Genomic DNA, 21,927 nt, shown 5'->3' on the forward strand with positions numbered 1-21,927 from the left:
CTTCAAACTGCTCCAGGATCTGAAGCCACCATTCCTTGTCCTGAGATCTCATAAGAGACTCTGGTGAACTGTGATATTATAGTTGTGATGAATCTCAGCCAGGTAGTTCCAAGGTGGAATTTTTAGTAATTTTTTAATTTACTCTTGATTTTATTTTATAAGGCACTTGTTTTTTTCTGAGGCAATGAGGGAAGGGAAGTTACAGAACCACCTGCCCAGGTTGTATGTTCAATGTGCATTTTTCAACATATGTGAATCTCTGCATCCATTTATACCATGGTCCTGCCTTGGCAGGTTGTATCCAGAGTTGCAGCAAAAATGCTCCCATAAAGGGCCTGTACTGGAGGACAGATTTATCTCATGCTTCCTGCTGCAAAGGAAAAGTATCAAACTGAAGGGACAATGGAACCTATAAAGACCACAAACAATCTGTTATGTAGTGAAGGAGACTGTTTAAAGACTGGTAGTATTTGGAAAGGAGAGCACCTCCTTGACCAGAGATAGTTTAACATCTAGTTATTTTGCTATGACAATATCTGTATTCTTTATGAACTGAACAATCTCATTAGCAACTTCTAAGGTATGTAATGAATACTAGTATATCAGGGCCTCTGAGAAAATTCAGAAGCTCTTTGGGACAGTAAGTGAAGAGAAGCCTTGTAAGGTGGACCGTTTTTTGACGCATAAGCTTAGCCATCCAACTAATTAGCTTGGAGTTTAAGTGAAAGACTTAAATTGCAATGAAGACATTCCCCATGTTGTAATTAGAAGGGAAAAATCCCTTACAGACTTCAGCAATTCTAAGATAGTCAATTTAAAGATTATTTTATGCCATATAGATGTAATGCCAATTTGATGTAATGTATAGAGATTTTAATGGCATGGTTTGATAATAGGGTTCTATTCATACCCGTCTGGGATCATGGGTATGAATCACCAAATGTTGCCAGTCATCAGTGATGCTCACATCTAAAATTCATGTAGCTGTTCTGGGCAATACTGCAAAGTCACAGACTCACTATGTGACATATGAGTGATTTAATATTAATTTAATATTCATATTATGCTGTAAATATTCTGTTACAGATTATATCTTCCATTTTTCATGGCTGTACAAACCACTAGGTTCTACAATAAAGTTTGGGGTCTGTTAATCTGCATACTTGCTGCTTTATTGTAGTGTTGGTGTGGAGAATTGCCAGTAACTTCTGACCTTGACCATGACTCTGTTCAGCCTTCATTTTTTTTTTCCTTTCTGAGCTTGCTCTTTTAGAAACTTTTCAATATATTGTGCTAAACTGCAAGCATGACAGTTCAGTTTTGCAAGATCTTTCTAACAAGAAAAAAATCCAAAAGATCTCTCTAAAACCTCTGGTTTAGATTTCATTTTATTTGTCATCTTTTATGAACAAATTACGAAATATACTTAATTCACAAATTGGTAGTATTTACAATTTCTTTACAACAAGGCATTATTGAGGTTTTGATTTATGGCATTCTTAGAGCATTCTGTCTTTCAAAACAAAGACATTGGTGTTGTTTTCAGCACACTGTTCATTTATACTCTGGATGTGAAATGGGAGCTTTTGGAAGAGGAATTTGCACTCTCTTTTGATATGATCTACTGGGAAAACTGAGGCAGGATGCATACAAAATGTGAGGAGAGGGACTGTGCAGATGTGTTGCTGTACCATGCCATGATCTGAAGCCATCATATTAAACCAGATGCTGCTAAGTGGAGAGGAGAAAAAGATTCCCCTGAGCCATTCTTCCTCTGCTTCTCCTTTGAGTGGGCTAAATGCAGTTCAGTTTATTTTTTTTTCTGATTTTTGAGTCTTCATGAGAGTAAGAGTCTTGTGAAGTCGATTTCAAATACTATCACAATTCAGAAAGATTATTCAGACAAAAAAAACTGAGACTAGCCAGTGAATAAATATTGTATATCCGCAAAATGTTTAGGAGACAAATTTTGAACATGGTTCTAAAAGGGAATTGCAACTGTGCTGGTCTGCAGTTGTGACATTTGAGCCATAAAAGCTAAGATAATTTCATTTTCTTAATTTCTTGGAGTCTATTTTTTTTCCTGAAGAAAATTCTAAAACCACTTCCTTCCATGGAACTTTTAAAAATTTCTTAATATACACTTCCATTATAAATCAGATGTGGGCCACCATTGCTTAGGTTGTCTGTCATTTCCTAGAACAAGAATAAAAAAATATTAATTAAAATTAGAAGTATTGTAAGATGTTCAAAATTCAGTTATTTAAGGTTGTAATGAAATTTGAACAAACCCAGAATTTCAAACATTCAGAAACACTTTACATTTTTATTTAGCTTGATAGACCTTATTATAAAAAAAAATCAGATTTTTTTCCTTCATGAATTAGGTACATTTGAAAGTTGATAGATTCATTGATAGTGATTGAATTGGACATCACACTCAGACCACATTGATGACAGTAGTACTAGTTGTGATGTCCTTTGAAATTGCATCAACTCAAGCTTGTGCGCTGATCTACAAAAGAATGAAATGGTAGTTAAGTCTCTGTTTCCATTCAAACCTTTATCTGTGCTGACATGCTACAAATAAAATGCCATTCAATGCTTGCTGAAATAGACATTTGGGAAGTAGATATAGATCCAAACGGGACCTAAGGGTTTTAACTGCTTGTTTTCCCTTGGGATGGGACTGATTTTAGTTTTCCCTTATTATGCCAGTCTACAATTCTTAGCAGTTCGGGGATTGCTTCTCCGGTGGCAGATGAGTCATCCCAGAGTAAGCTGACCAGCTCATGAGTCAGAATCCTAAAGCACCTCAACCAAGATTTGCTCAGAGATAGATTTTCTAACTCTCAAATTGAAATGCAAACAAAACCCCCTTAGCAGCTGTCTAAGCACAGAGATGGCTACATTAATTAAACAGTTCCCTGATCTCCAAGGCTGCAAAGCCACATTGAGTTTATGGCTGGAACTACCTTATTGTCAGCAATCCCAGGCCTATTTCATACCAGATTGAATCTGGATGCAGAAATAAGTGATCTGCTGCTTATGTCCAATGACAGAGAACGTTCAGCTAGGGCAAGAGGAATGAGTACAGGCAAAAACGCAGCTTGGTGTACTTCTAAAATTCAAGTAGGTGAGGTGGAGGTGCCAGTGCTGGACTAGTTCTAAAATAGCTGCATGATGACCAGAGGGTCTTCTCTGCATGGAAAGATTAAATTCACCTCTTCTTCTTCCTAGGTACACTTGGAGAAAACATGGAATAAAAGGGATTTGTTTGTCCCCTTCCTTTGGAAGCTTCTGTAAAAAGAGTGAAGCAACATTCATTGGGCTAGACAGAGAGAGAGAAAAAGACAGAAAGAAAGAATCCAGATCTATAGCATAGTAGCTGAGATTCGTGGTAAAGAGAAGAAAATTATACAACCTGGTCTTAATTACTAGTCTTACTCCATCTCTCTCTTCTTTTGATCCACAATATTTGGCAAGCAGAGACCAGAACTCACAGTAACATAAAGTTAAAAAGCACTGATGCCTCCTTTCTCAGGTGTTACCAGGTACATTTTAGAGCAAATCACAGGACTTAATTGTTCCCTTCACAGTTTTTGAAAGAAGGGATGTTCTAGTCTTCCCTACATTGTCACCAAACCAAGAAGCCTTGCCAATTAACACTCCCAAATCAAGCATAAACTTCAGAGAAAATCAGGTGTGCAACTAATTTTGAGCATTTTCTACCACCCAGGTCTCCATTTGCAGATGATGGTGTTGGATGTTTTGGTATTGTGCTTTGTTCTCCTGATACATTGAAGAGGAACATGCATGCCTAACACTGGACTATGGATCCCAGTTTGGGGGTTGTCTGGCGCTATGGTTTGCTTCTTTCTGGGTTTCTAAAGCCTTTGTTGGGTCTACATTGAAGGTATCTGTCAGCTGGGAAAGAGATCAAGAATACCAAAGCCAAAAGAGACCAAGAATACCAATTACTAACTATCAGCCATATTTTGATAGTAATGATCTGTCAGAAGGCTGCTAATGAGTTTTCTTTTGTAAGCTTCATCACTTGAATTGTCTGCAGACATCAGCTATTAGAATATCACCATAGTTTTGGAAAATATCAAAACCCATTTATTTTCCCCACTATTTCTATTTATAAAAAAATTAATTAAAAAAAAAAAGTTGCTGAATTCGGGGAATGAAGGAGCACACAGATTAGAAGCAGAGTGAATCAATGGTGGCTACATCCAAATAAGAGTATTTGGATGCCTGTAACTAGGGTGAATATTTTAAATACTCAACTTACTTCCGGATTGCAGCGTTCACCACATAGAGTTATGTCACTACCTGGAAGCAGCATTCCTGCCTCAGAGTAACATCACAGCATCAGCCAACTTTGATTAGCTGAAGCTATGACTTCCTCGTAGAGGTGGCCCTTCCTGAAGTGACATAACAACATGGTCGCTCCCTAGTGTTCAGCGTACCTTGGAGGTAACTCTGGTGTCGGGGGAATCACCGGGCAGCTGGGCAGGTCGGTTATTTCAATACCCCTCAATCTCTAATATAAATATAACAATTATACAATAAATATAGCACAAACAAATGCACATGCAGTACATGTCTACATTACTGTATATCAGTATAAATATACAATATAGTCAAATATATAAAACACTTCTAAGCTATTTTATAAATTAGGGTCTAATTCAATGTAAGTTTTTGTGCCTTGACCTAGTGTACTCAACCCTGCCAGCAGCAGGCAGTCTGTGGGTCTAAGAAGTCCTGAGTCAGGCCATGTGTACATGCATACTTAGCTCTACAGCAGACATGCAGGAAGTTTGCCATCAGGGTGCATCCCAGATCTGCTGAGCGTATACAATAGGGTTGTTCTGCACATACATTGTGGCCCTTCACCCAGGATAAGTGGACACCTGGCAGTCCTTGCTGCTAAGTATCAAAAAGCTCAGTTTGTCAACTTGTTAGGAAGGTAGGCAGTGAATTACTGTTACACATAGTCATCCTCATCCCAAATTGATAGGGTTAGCAGCTTTTTTTTATTTTGAAAATTTTTTTTCCTTTCCAAGCTCCTTCTTCTTCCTTTCCCTCTTTTCTCCCATCTTTGTCCTTGTTGAGGCAAGAGTCTCTCTGAAAGTCAATATCTAGCCTTCCATCAGCAAGACCATCGTATTTGCCTAATAGCTCATCAGAATTCTTCATTTTAAAATGAGATGGAGAAATGTATCTTGTCTGTTGATTTTATCACCCTGTTTTATGTTACTGTTGTAACCTCCACTATTTAGCTTTTAAAGACATATTTAAAATATCATCTTTTTAAAATGTTTCAAACATTTTGAAAATGTTTCTAGCATTGTGTTTTTAAGACCCATTTTAAACATCATCTAAGATTAATTCAGTTTATATTTCTAGTTGGAGTCTCAGCTCAGTTAAGAAACTAAAGAATAGTGACAAGTCATTTTTAACTGCTGTATCAGGTTTTTCAGGGAATCTGAAAACAATTCTATAGTCTGAGCAAACTAATCCTTGCTCTGCTCTTCAGAGGTTTCTGTAGATAACAGACTCTTAAACTTAATAGTAATGCAAACTTGCATGTGGAGGTTAAAGTGGGCAGTCCACTTGACTTTTGTTCTTTTTTCTACTCATATCTCAAATGAAAGGCATTGGCTAGATACTAAATCCAAATGCAAAGCACAGGTTTACAGCAGACACTTAACTCCTCAAATGTTATTCAGATCTCTTAAGACAAGGGGATGATTTCAAGAATTCCAGTCCATTAATTGTTTTGATCCTATGTGCTCAGCTTTGGAAGCTTCAGTTTCAGCACCTAATTTTATTCCTATACACCTTGGTAGGCTTCCCGTTAATACAGAAAGGAAGTAAGTGCTCAGTGCTGAAAATGAGACCAGTTTTATTTAGGTGTCTAAATATGCTCTTAGATGCTTAAGTTAAGTCACCTATATTTGTGAACTGTGGCTTTTCTGTTTAAATAACCTCATTTATAAGCCAAGTACTTGGGAGAGGAAGAAATTGATTCCTGGAAGCATGCAATGATGTGGTTACAGAAAGCTTTCTGTGCTTTTTTTTACAGTACAAGACATGATAATTCATATTAATAAGGCACCCAATTATTTAGGAAGCGCTATATTTAGCAGCTAAGCCCCTGAATAGCTATACAATGGAATTATGTTGAAAATGGATGTGCTTCATTGAAATGGATGTACTGCAAATAAATACAGTACCTAAAAATAGCTCCATATAATGCAACATAATAAAGCTTACACAGAATGGCAGCATTTCATTTTCCAGAAACTCTTTCTCATATAAAACTGAAAACTGAATACATCCCTTGCCAATTGTAAACGTTAATGCATACAGTAACATTTTGGGAGAAGCAGAACAAATAAGGGAGGACACACAACTCACTTTTTCTGCCATTTCATGGGAGTGATGCAATGAATGTTCCCTTTCTGAGAACATTCGCCTTTGTTCATAGCTGGCTAGCCGACAAGTGAGCCATGAAGAAAGGGTGCAACCACCAATTCCAATGCATGCAAGAGACATGGAGGCAAGATGCAAAGAATAGAGAGCAGATGACTTCTTTGTCAGAGCACGAAGAAATTGAAAATTTAAGATTCCTCCTATTAGTCCACAGATGCAACAGGCAGAAAAAAGTATCATCTGTCAGGAGAGACAAGACAGGTTATGTCACAGTAATATTTTTCAGACATAGATTAATGCATATAAAATATGAGATAACCACAGTTTAATTCTTTGATATCACCACTGACTGCAAAACACTGCACAGACACTTGTTTTTAACTCTCTTAGCTCCCTCATTGCTCCAAGGAATATATTACCTTCTGCTATACAAGAGTTAAGGTTGATGTTGCATGTAAAAAAACGTTGAGTAAAATGAGTAGGTAAAGTTAAAACCTATTCAATGGAAGGACTGCTAGGACACAAAACTGTTTTCCAGCTGTTCATGCAAAACAGTAACATGACAGAAGGTGCCGTAATTTCCTATTGTGCCGTTTATCACCTTGCCTCAGGAGTGAATGCCTCATGTATTTGTAGTGAATCTCTCTTGCTTTGTGTGCATTCTGACTGTGCCTCCTGCTCAGTTATAATTTGTTCAGTCAGATAGCAGATTGGAGGTTTTCTGCTGCTTTTGTGGGGTCTTTGAAAGTGCTCAAGGTGAATGTGCTTGTCAAAGAAGCAAAATAAACAGCAAAGAAATTTGTGAAGCTGCTTTACAGAAGGTCATTTTGATGAACATATGGTTGGTTGGTTGGTTGGTTTATTTGGTTGATTTTAACTTGACTAAAATGTTCCTGGGAATTTTAGAAATCTGTGAAACAGGCTGCAATCAATGAGACATTTTTAAACACATCCTATTGCTTTTAGTCACCAAGATGTTACTCTGGTTCAGGATGTGTATTAACCTCAAATGATTCAGGAGCAAACGACCTTATGGAGACTGTGTTAAAAGATTGTCTTATTCACTTCCCTTTATACTGATGACCTGTCAGATGATCTAGATGGGCCTTTAATATTTCTTGGTATGGCTTTGTATTTGTACTTACCTACTGTGGCAGCAGAACTTTATGGATCCTTACAAACTACTTTAGAAAAGTACTACAACTAGGATGAGAATTTCCTCAGGAATGTGGCATTGAGAATGTATATTGCAGTCCACTGGCAAGTGACTATTCCATGAGACCTCTGGAATAGATACCTTTTAGAAACTGGTTATGGTACACTTGTTTTAAGAAATGGGACTGTCATTTTAACAGACTTTAGGATAACACATTGATATTAAAAAATAATTGGAGAGAACTTTTGTTTCCCATCATACTTATGCTTGTTTTATGTGACTTCCATCTGTATGTGGCAGAATAATCAAGCTGACAGAATATTAGGACTGGCATTATCACTTACAGTAAGATCATGTCTTTAACATAGAGTTCTGCTGTGTCTTGTTGAGTAATAATACCATTTTGCTGCAGTCAGAAAATGCCTGTACAGAAGAGGTATCTCCCATCCCTTTAAAACTTACATTCATGTGTTTCAGATTGCTAAACAAACTTCCTAAACACTTAAGAGCTATGATATCTAGAAACAAACTTGGTCAGCAGCCTCACTGAGATGGCAACCCAACGTTGGTTTCGAAGGAGAGAAGATACAGTCCAGTGACATTATTGAGAAGCATTTATTGAGTTGACATAAATCTATGTCAAGTGATTTCTGATCAAAGTTTATCCATATACAGATAAATAGGGATGTATGGCTTAAATAGCATGACCTACATAGGCCATTTCAGAACTACCGTGTTTTTTGTGACTATTCCAAAGTGCTGATTGCTTTTTTTAAATTGCCAACTTGTAATTTTTCTAATTGTTTATCAAAAACCCTTGGATGCAGAAAACCCCCAGTAAAGAGTTCAAATTTGATAAGTAAGCCTTTCAAATACTTAAGTGTTATGGATTCAGTGGAAAAACTTACAACAAGTCCAGATTTTTTTTTGGCACACAATATTCCGCATACACCGCAAAGCAGGAACTGCAAAAAACAAGAAACCAAACAATTATTCCATCATTTAAGGTACGTAGTTCAAATCCCACTGTGTTGCAGTGGTGCTGACCACAGTTTAGGCAATAGTTACAGTTGTCAGCATTTTTGTCACAAACCTTATGTTTCAGGAGGTTGTAACTCAACCATAAACACTCTTATCGGATAAGAAACTGGAATGAGACGTCCGAGTGACCATAATAACTCGAGAAAGAAAAGAAAGAAAATCTGAATTTTAAGCTCCTTAGATAAACAAGTTGGAAGAAAATCCCCAGTGTTGCAAGCATAAAAATGCCTTTTCACTTTTTTTTTTTTTTCTCTCTCAGAAGAATTTAGCAAGGTACTAGTCAGTGATCCAAGTCATCTATTTCTAAGCATAGCATTGGGACTTAATGCCCTGATCCTACCATCTGAACCATCTGAAGGATCACATATGGATCGTTGTCTTCATGACAGCGGAACTCTGGGCAAGAATATAATTCAGTAATGTCTGTGGGTGCAGGTGTAAATATCAGTACGTCTGTTCGTGTGACTACTCTGGGCATGCAGAATATACAAGAGAGAGCATGAGGGTATCTGTCCTTTTTTTTTTATGCCATTCCCTCACACAAACTGATTTTGTAATTGTAGCATCAAGCATTAGGAAAAAATTAATTAACAAAACCAGAAAAAACAGCTGATGAAAACATATGATAATGCTTAATAGCGACCTCTGTCAAAGACCAGTGATGTCCTCTGATATCTTTTTCCTCTTGAAGAAAAATTTAATAAGTAAAACAATGAATAGTCCCCAGGGGAGCAGTCAGGGTAGGAACTACAGTAGTTGTATGAAAGAAATAAGGCCTTCTCCAGATATTAGCAATACTGTCAAAAAATTTCCTTGATGCCTCATAAAGTCCTTTATAAAGAAATCTATGCTACTTATTTTCAATAAAGATAAGCGTACTCCCCCACTGAGAAGTAATTTTATAGTTTTAAACTGGATTTTTCCATACTATTTTTGCATTGGGATGGTATTTCTAGCAAAAGGCTTTGCTTGACCCTGATTTAGAATTAAATCACAGAAAAGACCTGGCTGTTACATAAGAAATTAAAAACAAACAAACAAACAAACAAACAAACAAACCAAAAACTGAAGAAGTTCTATAAAGCATTCAGGGTCTGTGAATATTATATATATTATATATAATATGTGAATATTATATATAATTGCAGGTACTTCTTATTTAAGCTCTAAAACTTTTCAACTTCACTATTTCAGTAGAGGAGTTGCTTTAACTCATAGTTTATCCCCATCTAACTAAAGTAGTTAATGTATATAGCTAAGTATAAGCTTTGAGGTATCTTTTTACTCTGACTTAGACCCATGAAAACAGCTCCCCGTAATGAATGTTGATAAATTCTGTATATTATTTACCTTTATACTAAGCATGGGATGTGAATTTAATACCAATCAGATTATAGGGAGGGCTGGACCATGGTGCTGAATGGCTCAGGACATACCAGAAGGCACAACTGATAATTACTGCTAGAACCCACTGACTGGAATAACAATAAAATAAAGCAAATCACCAGGGGCAATGCTCCTTCTGCTTTTTCCCACAGGCAAAGAAGATATCAGTTCATCACATCTCCTTTGTAAGTGGTCACTCAGCCTTTCTGTGAAGTTTTGGGGTTTTACTCCCAGTCCTGCCATTGCATATTGCCTTCAACTGAACTCATGCTTCAGATTTTCACACATTGTGTTTTGTATTTCTCAAAATGCAGAAACCTCAAATGAAATTTGTTGAAGACATCTTTGTAATTAAGTTCTATTCAGTCAGATTTGATAAAGTGGATTACTAATATATTTTCTCTCTGTAGTGATTGAATAGGATTGAAAGGAAATTTTTGTATATAGAAAAATTAATTAGTGTTGGGAGATATCATCACAGATAATTTTAACTTGTTAACTAGTTTAAAAAACTGTGAGTTTGATAATTTACCTTCAGAGCTGAAAGAGTAAGAAAGAGAAGGTCACCCATTTTTTCAGGAAAGCTATTCTGCTCCAGTTTGAGTCAATGAAGCTAATCTACAAGCCCTAAGGTATCAGCTTCTGAAAACAAGGAGTGACTATTCTATTTGAAGCATCTCACTACCTGGAGTAAAGATCTGGATGCAGTAGTTAAATGTACGTTAAGTTTGCTAATGATACGAGACTAGGATATACCATGGACTATTAAGTGTAGAGGGGCCTTACAAAGAGATGTGAATAGACCTGAGAGCTGGGTAATTACCAACCATGTCAAATTTAACAAGAGTAATTGCCAGATTCTGCACCTAGGACAGTGTAATCCTGGTTATACTGGGGGTCAAGAGATTGGAAAGCAGCCACAGGGAAAGAGATCTGGGTGTCTGACTTGATGACAAATGTGAGTCAGCAGTGCCCTGGCAGCAAAAAAGGCCAACCATGCCCTGGAGTACATCAAGAACAGCATCACTAGCTGGTGGAGGGAAGTGATTGTCCTGCTCTATTCTGCTCTGGTGCAGCTCCTTCTTGAGCATTGTGTGCTGAGATGGATTCCTCAGTATCAGAAAAGCATCTAACTGTTAGAGTGTGTCCAGAGGAGGATGACCAAGATGGTGAAATGCCTCAAGGGCAAGACTTACAAGGAGCAGCTGAGGTCACTTGGTTTGATCAGTTTGAAGAAGAGAAGGCTGAGGGATGACCTCTACACAGTCTACACCTTTCTCAAGGCAAGCAGCGGAGGGAGAGGTGCTGAACTCTCTTTGATTATCAATTATATGGCACAAAGCAATGGATGAAGTTTCATCAGAATATTCTTTGTTGCAAGGGTAGTCAGTCACTGGAACAGGCTCCCCAGGAAAGGGATCATGGCACCAAGTCTGTCAGAGGACAACGAGCGCTCTGGATGCTGCTATTAGTCTTATGATTTGGTGTTAGGTAGTCCTGCAGGAGCATGGAGTTGGACTTGGTGGTCTTTATGGGTCTTTTAAAAGTTGAGAAATTCCATGATTTTATGAAAATATTGTATCATGCCATGTATACTCTGTATGCATTGTCTCTCTCCACATCTACAGTATTTGTACATATAGGCAAGGAATAACATGTTCCATAGTTAAAGAGCTAAAAGAGTTCTCTTAGCTCTTAGAGCAATTCTTACTTAGAGGAATTGGACATTCATGCTTTCTCCACATTCTTTTGTTTAATCTTGAGGTCATGCCGAAGTTTTATAATCAGTACAGCTATGAGATAAACAAGTTGTGAAACCGAATGCACTCAAGTGCCTGAATATGTTAAAAAACCTTGGAAGGAAAGCATTCGAGCAGTAGCAAAGGATTAATGTTATTTACATTGGGGTTTTTTTAAGATGACAGTGTATTGCATTCATAGAGAAAAGGATTGCCCAAAACCCAGTATGAATATTAATTTATGTCAGCATGCATTTTTCAATTAAAACCAACAGATGACTTTGTGCCACAGGGTCAGGAAATGGATTGTAGGGTTACTTTTGGTTGCAGACTTATTCATACTTCCTATACATACATGATGTTTTGCATCAAGTCTTTGCAGAGAAGTCTTGTATTGAAACTGTTGATGCAAATCCAGAGAAGGGACAGGAAGTTGGTAAGAGGGCAGGAGGACCTCCCCTAAGAAGTTAGGTGGGGAAGGTTTGGGCTATCCAACCTGGAAGTAGAGAAGGTTCAGAGATTCACAGATTGGCAGAGTATTCTGAGTTGGAAGGGACCCACAGGTATCATTGAGTTTGTGTGGGAACCTCATAGCAATCTTCCAATATCATGGAAGCTAGAGAGGGACTTTTCATCAGGAACTGTAGTTACAGAACAGGGAGTAAAGAGGTAACTGGAAGAAGTGAAATTTAGGCTAGATGTTAGGAAGAGATTCATTACTGTGAGGGTGATGAGGCACTGGAACAGGTTGCCCAGAGAATCTGCGGGTGACTAAACCCTGGTAATGTTCCAGGCCAGGTTATACAAGGCCTTAAGCAACCTGGTTTGGTAGGAGGTGTTCCTGCCCATGGCAGGGACAGTTGGGACTAGATGATCTTTAAGGTCTCTTCCAATCCTTTTTGTATGATTCTGTGATTCTCTGAGTTTATGAGAATGTATCACCAAGGGGTAACATAGGGGCATAACTCCTCTTGGGTGAATGGTAAAAAAATCTAAAGAAAGATAGTACAAAGCACAAAAGCTACTTAGAGACTGAGTGCCTCAATCCCACTTTCAGTGATGATTTACCATGGGCCCACCAAAGTGAGAGTTGCTCTGATAGCACCAGTATGATTGCAAGGTGATGCAGTAGTGTCTGTTTGTCTGGTGTTTTTGTCATTCACACTGCAGCTGTACCTAATAATGTTCCATATGCATATTGGAAAATGTGTCTTTTTGTCTGTTGAACTTTGGAAAAGAACCCCAAAGACCTCCTAGAAAAGGAGAATGCTTCTTTTGAAACTACTTTAATTTACTTTATATTGAATATTGCCTTGAAACAAAACCTCAGATCCAAAACCCCATAAATGTTGGTAAGAAGGCTAAAATCTCGATTTATATTCAAGTTTTGTGGTTTGGATCCATCCCTATTTAATATTTTCTGGAACAAAAGACTTGGCTTCTTTCACTTCATTCTGGAAAATGGGTACTTTGTCCCTGGTAGTCTGAAAAAATTCAGTTTTAGCTAATCTGCAGGAAGCCAAATATTTGTTTTGTTCCAACATGCAGAAGAAAAGGAACTATTTTTATTTTATATCTTGAAGCTAAGAAACATTTCTGTCTTATATTTTGAAAAGGCAAAAGCAATGGTGAGTGTAATTCCCTTGAAAAAATTAAAACTGCTCATAGAAAAATTTTCTGGACACAGGCTGAACAAAGTAGTAGAGAAAACCTGTTGAATATAAGGACAGCTTGATCCCTAGTCATTGTTCATGACAAAAAGACAGCTAAACTGAATACACTGCATGGGAAGTCCTCTGTGGGTCATCCATATGTATCTGATGAAACTGAGGAAGGGAAATAATTCCAAAATAGAATGTAACACAGTGAAAATGCAAGTGTATCTCTTCATCATACCTACTCAAATGACACTCTACTTGGAAGACTAAACCATCAAGACCTTCACTTTTATATACTCTTGTCAGGTAGTAAACTAGACAATTCTGTGTTTTGCACTAAAGCTGCATAAACATGTGACTTCCAGAATAACCAGGAATTTGAAATCAGTAATGTAAAGAAAGAAAGATACCATTTAATAATGTTGTTTCAACTCCATCCAAATGAGAAAAAAAGCTGAAACCCCTAATGGATGAACTAAGCAGAAGAGATATCTCTAATTGTAACTCTTTTTCTAAGCAGTATTTCAGAACAAGGATTAAATGTTCTTAGCACAGACATAAAGGGCACAGAATCTACTCATGAAAACAAAGACATCAAACTAAATAAAAATTACAACAGGCAAGAGGATCAAGCCTAGGCACCAAGTTTGCCTATTACCTCCACAGAGAAACACAATAATCTTTTGCAAAAGCGGGATGGAAGCTTCTAATGATGTTGTTGTCCCATGCAAATGATTGCGGGGACAGGAAGGTCTAGGTGGCTGAAAGGCATCCAGACACAGAACCAGAAGCAACAGCATTGCCAAAACCCAACCTTGTGTCCCACCAAATCTGTCATGCTGAGAGGGGAGGCTCTGTTATAATTGAGGCATAGTGTTAAATAATGTCTTATCAAGTCAATACCTTGTCTGGCATTGTGCTATTGGGTCTTATCAGATCAGGTACTGCTACACTTCCCACTGATTGAAGCCATATGCAAGCAGGTTAAATTCTATCACAGTCCCTGTGATTAGTGTTTCAACTCATCTGATTATAGACCTACAGAGACGGGGAATAGTTTTTAGAAACAATCAAGGAAATTAAGTGTGTTTCTGAATCTGACATCAGTGATTCAAAAAACCTCCATCCATCTCTAAAAACACTTAAAATCTCAGCGCAAAATAATAATGTTTACTTTTTGCTTGTTCAGAGCCTATCAAAATAACAAAAAAATGCTTTTTGTTTGCTTTGTATCAAGCATTTGGTTTACAGTGTGACTGTTTACATCTCAAAAAAGTAATAAATGAAAGAATATTCCCTGCAGGTGAACTTCAGTCTTATACTAGTAAAACATTTAAGCATATGCTTAAGTCAGTCTATATTCAACAGATCCTCTAAATACAACCCAGGAGCTAGATGGAACTTCTTCCAGGTTTTTTTTTTTTTTTCCTCTGGAGTCTCCAAATGACAAAAAAACCTACTGAAAGACCTCAGCTGAATTCAGTGAATTGTCCTGGCTCCATGCAATGCAAGAAGCTTCCACCCTTGGTATGTCCTTCCCTATCTATAGGTACAGAACTCTTTCCAGCTTCTACTGAGCTCACTGAAAATTCTGTGATTAATTTCATCACGAGCAGGAGCCAGACAGAAATATGGTCAATTTGATGAAAATGCAATACATATGTTAAAATAAAGTAGGATCTGCATTTTGTCTGCATGCTAAACAATAATGTGATTTTTTTTAGTGCTGTTTTTGAAAAAAAAAAAATGTGACTATTCTTTCCAAAGGAAACTTGGCAACAGAAAAATCTAGATGTAAAGTTTAGTGGTTTAAAATTTCAGGCCACCAACATTGATTTACCAGTCTAAAAAGGTTTTCTTGCTCTGGGAAAGTCCATACAGACTGACACTTATTCTTTTCCTTCAAATCTTGGATAAAAAAAAGTAATTTAAATCAAATATTTCAAGTGCCAACTTGGAACAAATTTCTGTAGCCAAATGCAGATTTTTAATGGGTAGGCAGACTTCCACTGTGATAAAATCACAAATCATGGAAACAGTAATTCAGCCTCTATCTACAGACAGTCAAACAGACCAGCATAGAGAAAGTGCATAGCTCTCAAATACATTCAGATATTTGCCTTTATAAGGGAAGAAATTATTACTCTTGAGGGGCACAGCCATAAGTGAATCATCGAGTATCTCTCTCGCATATGAAGATAGATGGCATATTTCTCTAAAGATGTGGGTTTTGTCTCTCATTCTCTCTCTCTCTGTGAGGGAGACTCATTTACAGCAAGGATTTATTCACCACTGCAGAATAAATGAGGATAAGTTACACAAATGTATGTGTGTGTGTGAATACCTATTCACTACTTATAGTGAGAGGGATGAAACCACTGTGTTCTAAATATGGATGGGGAAGTATGTGACCATTAAAAAAAAAATTGTGAATACTTTTTGGTTGATTGCCTTCTGATTTTTGTTGTTTGTGCAAAAGCCTTTGCAATGGATGCTGTAATTTTTACTATGTTATTGTTAGTGGTTCAGCAGTCTCATTGGTTGAATTATTCTATAGTACATCACATAACTGAATTGGAATGGTGGATTTCAGAAATATCCCTCAGTTTCTGGGAAACAAAGAAATCTGGGAGATACTGATTACAGCCTGTAGAATAGTTTATCCCAATACAAACAACAAACAGAAAGAACATTTAGAAATCAACAATGTGTGCACTTTAGGGTATTTGGGACTATTTTTATTGTGGGTTTGTTTTTGTATTTAGCATTTTTTTGCAATTTAACAGCCGTGGCCTATTTTAAAAAGAACAGATTGGTGATGATGTAAACTGGATAGTTGTCTCCACATGCTCCAGATAATTTGAGAAGACAGTCACACCTTCAGTTGTTTTCTTATGGCTACTTTTTAAACAATTTGTACTATCTTAATCCAATTCAACTCCAATGAGAACGACAGATTTGAAACTTCATTTTCTCCCTATTTTAATGTATTTTTTGATACAGACATTGCCTAGACTTTCAATTTCTTCATTCTGATGTACTCTACTTTCCCTGGCTTGCTTATACATAATGTAGGGCATGCAATGATCAGGGTACTTCAGCTCATGCTTAACTTCACTTGTTTCCATAATGCTATGGATGGAATTCACATGGTTAAAATCAGGTATGTTAATAAATAGTCTGTCTGAATGGAGGCAGTGAACAATAACAACTCTTTTAATAGAAAAGCTGATGTTTGTCAAGTGCAAAGCATCATAAGGAGGCAAGTATAGAAGATAGAATGTGCATGATTTTTAAGATGCCCAAATTTTAGGAATTCAGGTTAAGGTTTCCATGGTGATGCTATCTTCATCTACTTCTACATGAACTTGGGTCTCTGCTGAGTTCCACCCACATAAAAGGATAGAACAGGGTCAAAGGTTTTCTTGCATTTTTGTGCAAGTAAATTGCAACAGGAGGAATGACACTGTTCAAGTTAAGTGTTTTGTATCTAACATGTTAAAGAATTAGTTTTTCTTTAATGTCTCCTTCTTTTCCTTAGTGTTCACTTCTCAAAGGAAGACTCTGATTCAATGGTGTAAACTGGAAAAAATAACCTATTTTATGCAAGACATATCCTTTAATACGAGCTCAGTGTAGGCTACAGTGAGCAGAAAGGAGGCTTATGCCACTTCTGCAGCAGGATAGTCCTGAGGATTGTCCAAACAAACCTTTGTCCTGTTTTTTAAATTTGAAAGTAGTTACCCATGACCCTAAGTATCCTTAGACAGCAGTAAATCTCTGGCCCCTTTCTTGGCCTGCCTGCCTGACCTGCTAGTCCCCCAGTCAGAAGAATGCAACCTAACAGTTTGAACTCTTGGAATAGTACAAAGAGAGATGTATAATGGTGACAATTTAGACCACAGATCTTTAGTTCAATGGAAAGTAAGTCAGCCTTTAGAAACATGTTACCCCACGCTGCATGCCATTTTGATTTTTTAATTTCCTCTGCTACGTGAAGTATAAGATTCCTTCTTCCACTTTGCATTTTCTTTGAGGCCTCTTTCTGCCTATTCAACCTGCAGTTTTTGCTCAGTTCCCAGCCTCTGCTGGCTCTGGTTGTGGGCATCCTTTGCTCACTTGTTACATTTGCAAACAAGTCCCTTTGGGTTACCTTTGATGCCTCTGCACTCACATGTGAGAAGAATTTCCTATAAATATCTTCCTATAAACCTCTTCACTGTCCTCTGTCTTACTGCTCTCTAAAACTCCACCTATGAACAGCTCTAAATCAGCCAGACTGCTGGTGTGTTAATGCAACCACCTGTTATACCACTCAGTTTTGGTTTGTTTTTTTCTTCATACTCACTTACACCATTTTACGCTGTATCTGTCTCTTTCTATGACTATAAAGTCCTTGGAAGCCAACATCTAATATAACAGAATCTTAATCTATGCATAGTACAAACTCTGGGGAAATAGCATAAAAATGAATGAGGCAGTTATGCAGGAAATGTGCATCGTCACGAAATGATATCAGCTGTGATAGCATTGTCACAAAATGCAATCACTGCATAAAATACTGATCTCACTGATTGATCAAAGCTCTTTAACCTCAGTAAAACCCAGGAAACTGACCTCTGCCAATAAATCTTCAGACAGACATGTGGTTTTAAATAATTTTTTTCTTCATTAACAATGATCAGAAGCCTCCCTTTCTGAAGTGATTTTGATAATAGCATTACCTGCTGGCCTGGTAATGTCATTACCTGTCTGATCTAGTATTAATTTTCAGTTCTCACCTACCTGTTTAGCAGTGCAGAATTATGAGTGCTTATATACTGCCAAAAATATTTATCACTGTTGTCAATAATTAATAATTATTGATAGTGAGAATATTAAATGAAGCACTTTGTCTGAATTAATCTATAAATTAGAGGAGGCTATACTGATGAATAATCAAGAGTGTTTTACATTTATCATGTTATCGGAAGCTAAGCAAACAATCCTTTTAGAAATACTGCTGTACAATACAAGCTGGCCAAAACAGCTTTGGACTTCAAAAATGCCCACTCATGTTTAGACTGAATATTCAACATTTCCTATTCTTTGTTTCCTAAATATAAATAACCATTTGGAGGAAAATTCTTCCTAGAAACATGCGTATCTCAAACTGGAAAAAATAAGAAACATTTTTGAGAAGTAAAAAATGCTCTGTGATATGAACATGCTGCTTCTGTTAACCCATTACTGGGTTTTCAAATTTTTTTTGTTCATTTTACGAGAAGCTCGGGGCACCCAGTACATGAGAACATCTTTCTCCTTCTCTTTCCCAATGCCTCTTTCTATTTTTCCTCCAAAAGCTCAGGACTCAGCTGGCATACCCTTGACATTAATTCAAAGCACCTTTTGACAGCCTCCTCATCATGGACAGGGCTGTTCTTTTGAAAAAGCAAAACTCACAGTCAATTTAAGGACCGTAAGCTATGGCCCGGGTTTCACGCGAAGCATCGAGCTTTCCCAGGTGCGAGAAGGGGTTCAGAGAAAGTTCAATTGCTCACAGCAAGACTGAGAAATGGAAAGGAGCGAGAAAGAAGAGGTGCCCCCCCGTCCGTGACACGTACATCTGTCCCCGCCGTGCCTCCCCCTCGCCCCACGACTCTGCAGGACCGTACCCAAGCACATCGCAAATGGACCCGGCGAGGTCGGCGCATCATGCACTCGCGGCAGGGAGAGGAAGGGAAGGGAAGGGAAGGCAAGGGGAAAGGGGATGCCTAAGCACGGTCTGATCACCACCATAAAGAGTTAAAGAGAGAGTGAAATGGCTAACGTACACACACCCCGCTCCATACCGGAGAAGAGTCTCCCAGCTGCGGTTTATGCTCTGTGAGGACCAGGCTGAAACTGACCGCCCCCACGGCCACGCTGGACACCCCTAACCCTATCTCCAGCACGGAGAGCACCAGGAGGCTCCCGATGATCTGGCTGCTGGTGCACATCCTCCCTCGGTCATCCTTCCTTCCCGATCAGCCGGGGAAACCGCGCATCCTCCTCCTCCTCCTCGGGCGCTCCCGCGGCCCTAAGTCGCCCCCAAACTTTTCTTCCTTCGCAGGCAGCCGGGGCGGAGCGGCTCATCCGCGGCCGGCGGGCGCTACCGAGGGTCGGCGGGGCGGCCCCGGCTCCGCCGGGCCCCGCGCAGGCAGCGCCGCGCCGGCCCCGAGCGCGGCCCCGAGCGCGGCCCCGAGCGCGGCTCCGAGCGCGGCCCCGGCGCGGCCCCGAGCGCGGCTCCGAGCGCGGCCCCGGCGCGGCCCCGGCGCGGCCCCGGCGCGGCCCCGGCGCGGCGGAGCTCTCCAAGGTGCCGGGCCGGCGGTGGGTGCGCGGCTCCGCGCTCCTAAGGGCTGCGCCTCCGCCGGGAAAGTCGACCTTGTCCGCTCTCCTCTTGCGCTCTCATTGGAATGACCTCACCGGGATTTTCCCCCCCGCTTCTTGCTTCTCTCCCCCTTCTCTTCCAGGGCTGGGGGGCGGGGGGTAGAGGAGTGTGGCGAGCCCAGCCCGGCTATACTTATGTATGAATCCAGACCCAATGCACGGGCAAGGCGCACGGCAGCCCCGCCCCAGGGCCACAAGGCTCGGCACCTTCCCCGGTCCTCCCCCGGCACGTCGCTCGCACACCTCCGCCGTCCCGCGGCGGCCGGGCTGGCGGCGGGACGTGGGAGCCGATGCCAGCCGCAGGCGGACCCCTGAGAGGTGACCCTTCTCGGAGTGGGGGGTCCGCAGGCCTCCCTCCTCCCAGGTGCTGCTGTCAAAATTCAGGAGGAAGCTCGTCTTCCTCTTGTATCAGCTAAAGGGCTGGAGTAAGCTGTGTCTCACCACTGCAAAACTCTGGTCTTCTGCAAAACCCTACTGCCAAAATTGGTGATTTCTGTAGCCATTCCTGTCACTCACCATGGCCAGAACTATGTCAGTCCCAAAGCAAATGTGCAATAAAAGCAAAGTAGAACAAGAGATTCAGGGCTGCTAACTTGAGCCTTGCTGGATTGCTTGGTACAAATCTTTATTACTGCGCTTAGACACAGATGATGTTTTGCCACTCTGACTACAGTTTTGCAATCTAGATGTGCTGCACAACATGGTAACACTCAGACACTCAGTCTAGCACCTTGGCTTTCCTAGATATGGATCACCAACATTTGGATGTCTACCTTAGCAAGAGGGCAAAAGAATGACATAGACAATGATATCTCCCAAGTCTATCCCAGGATTCAAAAAATATTGGCATCCTGCAGTATTCAATTATCTCCTCTATATACATGATATGTTTTTTATTCTAAAAGAAACCTTATGTGGAATCTTTTCTTTTATCAAAGATCTGCAATTCTTAACCTATGTATAAATCCTACATTCAGATGTCAGAGTCCAGAATGGCAGTCTAGACTTGTCCAGTATTTCATGGTGCAATTTGGTAGCAAGAGCACAAGATTAGCAAGGTCCTGACCAAATATTTTTCTTTGGACTTCACAGCCTATATTGTGTTTTGAGAACAGGTATTACACTTGGGAAGACTGGATCCACCATTGCAGCTCAGAGTTTAGTTCTCATTTGTAGAAATCTTCAATACTTAATTGCAGTGGGTGGAGATAGACTGGCATCAAAGTCTGTCACCTTATGGTGTTTATGCTTTTTAGGTATCCAAGAGCAAGAGTAAGAGGTCCTGAGACAGGATCTTAATGCTTTCTAGTTTAATGCTTAATTGGTTTCCTATTTTCTTACATGTTCCCCACTTCACAGAAGCAGAACAATTGACTACATCTAGAGGAAAGCTCTGTTACAGTTAAAGCTGAATTGTCCCTTTTCATCTCTTATGTTTTAAATGGTACCTGACATCTCTTATCATTAAAAATCAAGGCACAGCATAAAAGTTCCTAAGCTACTATATTTATGTAGGAGGATGGAGAAAGCACAGATTTTCAAGTACCCACATGGGTGTAGGAAGGTGTTTCTGCAATGACAGTATCCTTATTATGTCAGATTGTTATAAACGCTGAAGTGTGCTTAGGTGATATGATTTTACTGCTCAGAGTATATTTTACTAGGTCTTTAAAATCCAGTGGTGATAAGAGGGGAATTGCATAATGACAGACATAATTAATACATTTAATGCTTGCAGCCAGATAAAGAGCCTGTCACATCAGAATAGAGCTCATGTGACAGAAATAAGATTTCCATAAACAGCTTGTTTTATGTAACATTTCCACTTCAGTCATAATAAGCTGTCAGAAAGATGGAGGGAAAGAGACCTTGTGAAAAGTGTGCCCTAGATGGAGATCACTTCATGCAACAGTTAATAAAACAGAGATATAAAACTAGGGTCCAACAGCAGGAGAGGAAGTGCCCTGGGTGCCTGCTTTCTAATCAGCAGGCTACGGAGAGGTGAAGAGCTGAGCAAGACCACAGCCAGAGTTCATGACTGCTCAGGAGGAGCACCCTTTCAAATAAAGACAGGAAGGAAACATAAATTTCT

General features: G+C 39.3%; 1 protein-coding gene across 5 annotated transcripts; it reads right to left on the reverse strand.

Moving 5' to 3' along the window:
- Positions 1 to 1,370: 1,370 nt before the first annotated feature.
- Positions 1,371 to 19,662, reverse strand: TMEM196 (transmembrane protein 196). Of its 5 annotated transcripts, none has more exons than XM_030264784.4 (5): positions 19,247 to 19,662; positions 8,512 to 8,568; positions 6,433 to 6,687; positions 4,476 to 4,549; positions 1,371 to 2,196 (listed from the first exon to the last, which is right to left on the reverse strand). In XM_030264784.4, the coding sequence occupies exons 1-5, from the start codon at positions 19,403 to 19,405 to the stop codon at positions 2,190 to 2,192; spliced, it is 552 nt and encodes a 183-aa protein (XP_030120644.1). In that variant the 5' UTR covers positions 19,406 to 19,662; the 3' UTR covers positions 1,371 to 2,189. The 5 variants fall into 5 exon arrangements, with proteins under 5 accessions (XP_030120644.1, XP_030120643.1, XP_030120645.1 ...); XM_030264783.4 differs by having other exon boundaries at positions 19,241 to 19,662; XM_030264785.4 differs by having other exon boundaries at positions 19,259 to 19,660.
- Between the last annotated feature and the right edge of the window lie 2,265 nt (positions 19,663 to 21,927).

The sequence above is a fragment of the Taeniopygia guttata genome, chromosome 2 (assembly GCF_048771995.1).
Source record: "Taeniopygia guttata chromosome 2, bTaeGut7.mat, whole genome shotgun sequence".
Lineage (NCBI taxonomy): Eukaryota > Metazoa > Chordata > Aves > Passeriformes > Estrildidae > Taeniopygia > Taeniopygia guttata.